The sequence below is a fragment of the Austrofundulus limnaeus genome, unplaced genomic scaffold (genome assembly GCF_001266775.1).
Source record: "Austrofundulus limnaeus strain Quisiro unplaced genomic scaffold, Austrofundulus_limnaeus-1.0 Scaffold91, whole genome shotgun sequence".
NCBI lineage: Eukaryota > Metazoa > Chordata > Actinopteri > Cyprinodontiformes > Rivulidae > Austrofundulus > Austrofundulus limnaeus.
In genome coordinates, this window is record NW_013952493.1 from 434,689 (window position 1) to 443,119 (window position 8,431).

General features: G+C 37.3%; 1 protein-coding gene across 3 annotated transcripts in view; it reads right to left on the reverse strand.

Annotated features, from left to right (window-relative positions):
- The window catches only part of LOC106520370 (roundabout homolog 2), an 87,086-nt gene that overhangs the window by 26,709 nt on the left and 51,946 nt on the right, over positions 1–8,431 (reverse strand). For all 3 annotated transcript variants that reach the window (XM_014012416.1, XM_014012415.1, XM_014012414.1), the window contains exons 10-11: positions 5,054–5,135; positions 4,750–4,918 (exon numbers count right to left, since the gene is read on the reverse strand). In XM_014012416.1, the coding sequence (XP_013867870.1) occupies positions 4,750–4,918; positions 5,054–5,135 (251 nt within the window). The remainder of the gene's footprint in view (positions 1–4,749; positions 4,919–5,053; positions 5,136–8,431) is intronic.

The window sequence follows — 8,431 nt, forward strand, 5'->3', positions numbered from 1 at the left end:
GACTAACGCACCTTCAACAGGGCAAATATCATATGATATTTGCCCTGTTGAAGGTGCGTTAGTCACCGAGCCGGTAGGCAACTCATTTAATGGCTGGTCCATTCTTTTATTAAAGGACCTTTTACTTTTTACCTTAAATCTTGGTGTGTAGCCTGTCTTTCCACTGTTTTTATCCTGCTTTTGCTGTCGACGGAGCACCACCTGCACATCACCGTTCATTGTGAGCACCTGTGCACCTGCCAATCTGGTCTGTATCTTACATTTTTTTTTTCATTATTTAAAACAGCAACCCTAGAGCTGAAACCAGCCTGTTCCTTAGACACAGACCAATTAATTGGCCAATATTTTAAAAACTGGCAATCTGTCATTCCTGTACTCAACAGACACAGCAGCTGCTCCAAACAGCTTACTGCAGCCCACGGTTTAGATTTATTTAAGCAAGAATGTTGTTCTTTAAGTGTACAAATTCTTCTATGGGTTGGTGAATTAAGATTTATGCAAGTAAAGCAATTATTTTTTATAATTTGCTAAATGAAAAAATACATATTGTGATTTTTGTGTAGAAATTGACCCCAGGAATGCAGTTTGAATAAAATTTGAAATTATATTATTTAACAAAAACAAAAAGCTGACATGGCAGAAAACTTGCAATAACTGTGGAGGATCACTGGGAAGTGGAGACACCTGAGCTGAACACAAACTAGAAACAGGTGAGAGTGGGCGTGGCTAACGGGAACTAATGAAATTTAAACACAAGAAAAACAAAAAATAAGTAAAACTGTGAGCAGTTATCAACGGGGTCCAAGTCCCCTTTACACACGTCAATCCTGGCCATGTTGTGACGTATAAAGTTCAGATCCTTACATACTGGCCAAAAAGAACAAAACAAGACCATCGACTGTACTGATTTCAAAATTTTTCGGTCATAAAAAACAAAGAAAACATTTTAAACAGCAATAAAGAAGTCGTTTAGCTTACCGCATTATTTTGGAATGTATATTTAATATTTTTCTATTATTTGTGTTGTTGATACATCAGTAGTCTTATATTAAAACATATGATTGTTTTACATGACTTTTTTCTGCCTTTATAAATAAAAATCTACATTAACATAAAATGAATGTCTCTTTTTCTTCATATTTTAAGATTTCTAGTAGATTATAGTTGCATTAATAGACAACATCAGTTGGTATAAACCCATTCAAAGTGTACTAAACATAATCATCGACAGTTTCTTTTTTCATTAAAACTTCTTGTTCATTTTAAATATGTTTTTGAGACAAATGAAAAAAGCAACTTATTTTTCCTTCAGAAGAGTAAAAAAAAGCAATTGACTCATATTTTCAAAAACTACCGAAATCCACCAAACAGCATTAGAAAAACTCATTAAAAACATTTTGTGTGTTTAATGAGTACAAAGACCTTTTTATTTATCTCGCAGCAAAACAGTGAGCAAACCCACACCCCCTCAAAAAAACTATTCCACAGCAATCTTTTAGTAGCCGTCACTGAACAAGAAAAACAAATGAAGAATTTATTGATTCCTTCTTGAGTCTTTGAGACCCTGTTTGTCCCTAAAAGCTCTCAGCAAGTCTCAGAGTTTTAATCCGTCCTTTAATGCAGCAGGTCGGCTCGTCAGGATGAGTTCTGCAGGAAAACAAAAAGCTGTCTGCGGCGCCGGTGCCGGCCCTGTTCAACAGCGTGAGTGCTGTTTAACATTTTCCTTGACGCCGAGAAGAGGAGAGCTGCGAGGTAATTACATCAGGCGGGTCACAGATTTTTCTTTTCATCGGGTGCTCGAGTCTTCCCAAACCTTCTCCACGGAAACAGTTTTGACTTTTAAACAGCCAAGCTGCACTTTGAAATAGCCTTAAAAGAGTTTCATTCTTCTAAATCAAACAGGAAAGGATGGAGGCGCTGCAGTTTTTAGCTGTCCTTTTGTGTTCTTGTGTTGGTTTACTCGGACATTACATGTTCCCTTTGACATGCAATTAAAGTCAAATGATGTTATTAAATTGACAAAGAAGTGTGTGTGTGCTCATGTCTGTCTGGGATGGACTGAGGAAATATAGCTTGATATAGCATCACTCTGACGGAACACTGCAGGTTAAAAGCAGTATGGTCCATGAGATATTTTGCTAACAGTAAGACAAACGGCTCAGAGGATGCATTTGTCCAGTTTTTATGGTTGTTGGTGATAAAAGAAAACCTGTTTGAAAAACAACCAATTCTCAGAGAATAGATTTTTCTGTTCCGTGGATTTATTGTCTGCACGGAGATAAACGTCTGCGTGCTTCTCTGTAACGAGCCGAGTGTCTGACTCGTCCCCTCCCTTCGTTGCCCCGGGACAGGACAGAGCTGCCAGGCCGTCCACTGCAGTAATTGTCTCCTCCTTCCACTCGCCGCAGCCCCTGGTCGGTTGTTAGAGCTGATCCGGCTCTCCTCAGGACGAGCCGGTTACAACACGGAGGCAGCGAGCGTCACTCTCTCCTCTCCCCTCAAGTCGCTCCATAAAACTGTTTGTCCTCGGGCAGAGATGAGTCATTTCCAAACTAATGGCTCTAAATAAGGATGACTTTATTATGAAGTCAGCGAAAAGTGAAACCGTTTTTCAGGACTGGAGTGTTAAACGGAGGATTCTTGCCGAAGTTGAACTCAGACACAAAATTAGCTTCAAAATGCACAAAAAAGAGAAAAACTGTATTAGTGTTTTATTCTTATGCCATGAAGGGATGTGGGCAAGTTTTTCTACTTAGTGTTTTATACATTTTGTTTTTTGCTTTGAAGAGATATTAAAAACTTTGATGCTGAATGATATTTTGTCATAAAAAAAGCTTTTTTTCTGTGCATGATGACTGTTCTACGGCCAAATATCCTGCAGCAGTTTCTATATGTGATGTTATTTTAAATGATCTGTGGTGTTTATTCTCTAAACCTAACTGAGTTATACCTAAACCTAGCCTGACCCTTGCCTTTCTACGCAGTTCCGCTCAATTCAAGTTTCCCTTCACTGCTCTGTCTTGGATTTCTCCCATAGACAAGGATTTCTTCGGGAGAATTTTCATCCGGGCCAATCAGAGAACAGAATGTTGATTTTCTGCGTAGTGCCTGCTTGTCAGTTTATTTTACCTGGGCCAATCAGAGAACAGAAGGTGGAGTTTTGAATAACATAAATTTTCTGCACATTGTCTGCTAGTTAGTTTAGCATACGGCAGTGGAGGAAGTGAATGAAGCCAGTCCGTGTTGATAAGGCTTCCAAATTAAATTAAATTTGTCTGACAAAGCAGCAGCTCTCATTTACAGTCGTCTTGTTCGGCTCCGTACTTTTCTCCTCTCAGTAGGGTTGATTACAGCGCACGCAATTTCTGGTTAGCTTCTTAGCTTAGCCTCCTTCACAGCGACATACGTCGTGGCCAACCGATCCAATCATTTTAAACTTCAACAGAGGCCACGCCTCCAGCAAGAATCGATTTTCTATAGCCAAGAGTCCAGACCCTCGTACAAAGCAAAGCGAAGGACAAGGGTCTGGTTTTTACCAGGCTAACATAAACCTATCAGGATTGGTGGAGGAATGGACCCAGGGCGCAGGCTTGTTTCAAAAGGTGCAAAAAGGATTTATTTAAACAACAAAAGAGGGCTGATGGCAGCAAACTTCAGGCAGAGGATCAAGGTACAGAGCAGGAGACTCACAGAAACACAATGAACCGACAATAAGACTGAGACAGGACAGGGCTTAAATACACTGAAAACTAATGACTAAACAGAAAACATCTGAGGAGAAACACAAGGGTGACAATCAAGACTAATAAGGAGCAGCTGGGCAGAGACACACTGGGGAACATAGTAACACAAGGAAAACCAAGGTGAAAAAACTGACAAACCATGACAAAACCTGACTAAACAAAATACAAAAAGTTGTCATTTCAGGCTACGTAAAATAAAATGTGCAAGAGAAACACAAACAAAAATGCTAAAGTTATTCAATATTACTCAACAATTGATCAAAATTATTTACTGCTTCATTATTGTTATTGTTGTTTTAAGGTAGATGATGTTTTTGTCCATGTCTATGTTTTTTTGTTTGTTACCAACATCATGAATCAAAGAACAAATTCAAAAACTGATCAACTTTCTGAGTCGATGGTATTAAGCTGTTTGGTGTAACCTCTGTTAGCGAAATAACTCATTAACCAATGAATACATACTGTATATAAACTTTCAGGAAATAATCACAACTAACACCCGTACACAACTAAACAAGTTTTGTATCCAACCATATTCAAGATGGCTGCCACATCCGACTGACACGAACACGACTGTTGCTCAGTCACATTTACAGATGTTGAGCTAACATTTGAGCATGAGGTAACGTTATTTTCAACACAAGATAAATTTGGTCCAAAACTCTGGGATGTAAAGTGGCGATGATGTGGAGTCCGTCAAGCAGGGTTAGACTTTACATTGTTTTCACAACTAATCATGTTATTTTCTCATTTGTGGACATTCTGACTCTCAGACTTTGGTTTGATCCAGTTTACTCTGAAGCTGAGCAGTCTTTTTCTTCCTTGTTTTGAAAAAAAAAATTAAACAGTTTTCCAGATGGCAGTAAAGTTCCTCTGATTCTGAGACAAAAAAAAAATAAAAATGATGTCATCGTTAAATCTAAAAGCAACAATGTAGAAACTTTATGACACGCTGGGTCTTCAGTAACTCACTCGGATCAGAACAGAGTCTGATTTAAAAACTGACCTGAAGGCCTCGATGACGTAGGAGGTGACGGCGGCGCCGCCTTCGTGTGGATTGGACTGCCAGGTGAGGGTCACCGTGTTTTTCGTCACCTCGGTCACTACAGGTTTCTGAGGAGGTCCTGGAAGCTGGATGAACTCAGAAACTCTGGATCCTGAGGAGGATCCAGCCTCTGTACCAGAAAAAACAAACAAACAAATAAACAAACAGTTAAACTGTGGAGGATTGTGTCTCGTTAAAACAACACGAGGAGCTCTGACAAGAGTGTTGGAGTGAGAAGAGTGTCACAGTGAGAGTGTAAAAGTACCTCTGACAGTCAACATCCCACTCCAGCTGGATTCCCCCGTGCTGCTCGATGCAACGCATGTGTACATCCCCGAGTCTGAATCCTGTCAACAGCAGATAAAATTAGTTCCTGAAGGATGATCTGGACAAAAAAATAAATAAACATCACAAACAGGAAAAGAACACAAACAGACGCTGACTGTTTAAAGCAAATTCATATCGTTGCTTATCAGAGACTCAGTCTGTTGAATAATGATGGAGATCATTTATAGTTGTTTGCTGTCATTCTGAAGCAGCTCCAAAACATATACGTCATTAGTTTAATGACCAGTTAATTTACAGATTATTATTTTACATATAAAACAAACCACATAAAGCATTGTAACTGTGATAAGTATAAACACTATCTTTTATAAATATCTTGAGAAAAATAAATCTTAAGGCAGGGGTTTCAAACTCAGAACTCAAAACTTGGTCCAACCCAAGAATAATTTGTTAACATTTATTGAAAATAAAAGTTATCTGATAACTTGTTCTTATAGGAATACAAATTACCTTTTCTAAATTGTTTTATGTATTATTTAGAATAAAAATAACCTAACAAGACTCATCATTAGCATATATTTCTTATGACTTAATCTCTACTTTCTTACATTTAGATAAATTTGATCACAATCCAGCAAATTTGAAAACAAAAAACACACAAAAAAATCAATAAATTCACTGTGAAATAAGAGAATGCAAACAATGACAATAAAGGTGATTCCCTGTTGCTCTTTCAACACCAAAATCACAGATTACTGAGAAATTCAAATTATATTTTCTTGGCTTGAAAGTTGTCCAACTGTCATGAGAAGAATGCAACTAGTTCACATTTAAAGATTGTACTCTGGGGCCAGATCAAATGTTAACAAGGGCCTGGTTTGGCCCACGATCCTTCAGTTTGACATGTGTGCCTTAAGGGTAGGGCTGGAGCCAAAGGGGTGGCACTTTACCCTGAAACCTGATTTGTCCATCCCAGTTGATTGACAGGTGATTTAATTAAATGAGGACACATACATGTTGGTTTGTATTATATGAGCCCACCTGAAAATAACCCGACCACCCGTTGCATAAAAGTCCAGTTCTGCCACTGCTTTATGGAAACTAATTATGTATTGTTGGGTATTAATAACTACAAACTGCATTTTTTATACAAAGCAATAAACACACTCCTCTAAATATGTGCCATAATTATGTTGGTGTACTAAAAGAGTTTTATATAACAGCAAATTACTTTCATCACATTTTTTCAGGGGAAAATAACTAAAAAATGTTGCTGAAATCAACAGATTTGAAGTGTTACAAGTATCGCAGCTAAAACAAATGAAGCTGAAAGAAGCCATGAAAAATAAAACAAAACTCTATTTTTTTTTTTAGTTTTATACAGTTTCAAATCCTTGCTCACTTTAAACCGTGTTCTTTTTCTGTTTGTTTTTTTCATGAAACCAGCTGACTGAGGCTGATGAGAGCTGTTAGAGTCAACCAGAACAGAAGCACTGCAGGTCRTAAACAAAACAAAACAAACAACTGAAGCACATCAAACAGCTGAGTGGAGCTGGGGGCAGCTGCAGCGACGGGTGATAATTTTCTTCAGGTTTGTCGCTGCCAACAAATCTTTCTCTGAGAGCACAAACGTTCCRTTTCCGCAGCTTTCTGTGAAGCGTTTCCATATTTCTGTGACTCGATGCAGATTTAAACATTTCCCCGCAGAAAAAAAGAGAAATTACATTCTCCTTTATGCTCCTTCTTTGTTTATTTATTTTTTACATGAATCGTTACTTCAGAACTTTTGAAGTAATATTCAGTGGGAAAGTTATGAACAATTAACATCTTACCTGTTAAAGATGCAAAGAAAGATTTATTTTAAATGCATTGCAGACATTATAGACTTTAAATCACTTATATAAAAAATAATGTTAATGTTTATCTGTGCTTCCACTTTAAAACAGTCAGGAGATTTGCTGCTTTTGATCCCAGCAGAGTTATCGTAATATCATGTAGTAGAAACATCATGTTTTTTTTTCATCTGCACTAAACCCTGAAGAAAATGTCTATTAATAATAAATAAAGTCATAACTTGGCTGTCATAAATAAAGACTCTAAAATTTTAGATTTGTGAATAAAATTCCAGTAAACATGATGCTAATCTATAACTTTTCTACAGCTTTTCTAATGTTAAGTTAGCATCTGTGCAGAATTTAGCTTTATTTCTCCACAATGAGGTCGATCAAAGAACTGCCTACAACAGGTAAGACATAATTTATTCAGAACCTGTCCACAGAACCCCAGTTCAAAAGATCCATATCTTTACTTTGGTTTAATGTTTGATAATATACAGTAAGTCCTCTCTTTCCTGCACGGTAGCTCGGCTGTTTTTACCGTTGTTGTCCCTACAAAGTAATTTGACTGCTGCAGCTCTTTATTGCTACATAAAATATATGGACACCCACGGAGGAGGCTTTGTTCTGTGTTTCAGGGTCGTTATTCAAAGTCGACATGCAGGAAGGCGGCTGCAGATTCATAATTGATCATCCGATATTTGCAGAGGAGCGGTGGAAGTATTTAAATGTTGTCTGGAGAAGCTGATGTGATGCAAGAAGACGTGCAGATATTTAAAATGTAAGTTTTATCGCCCACTGACGAATGGGATCAATAATGTGTAGATTTGTTTGTCTGTACTGTTAACAAAATATCTCATGAGTCATTGAACGGATTTTAATGAAGCCTTCAGGAAGTGATTACCTGGTTTCAAAATGGCCGCCAATGCAAAGCAACTATTGACTCATCCCCAACTTATATTTTGCTAAATGTTTACACATGCTCTGTTTTTTTTGTTTTGTTTTTGTTTGGCAAAGTCCATCTACAACTCCAGCAATGTCTCAGTTCAGAGGTTGCAGCCCATGTAGACCGCAGCCCGCAGAGGCCACACCCTACACAGTCCTGTTAGGCTGCATAAAATGACTATGAAATGAGATGGTTTAGTCTTTGGATGTTATATGGTCGACAGTTACCATCGTGATACATGTTTTTATTATTTAAAAAAATTACACTCAAATAAACAACAAAAAAAAAAACATTGGTAATTTGGGTTTAGCTCCAGCATCTGCACTTGTAATTCATCAGCTAAGTTGCTAAAAATACATTAAAAATGTGATGCATTTCCCACTCCAACATATTTGTTTTCCAGTTTAGTTTACGTATGAATAAATTAATCCTGGGATATTGTCCACTGTGCATTGAAAAAACAAACTTTTGGTTGTAGTAACATTTATTTAATTATTCTTTTAAATTTTACAAAAAAATAAAAATCTTTAAACTACTAGAATTTATTAAATAAACAATATGCATTATACTATAT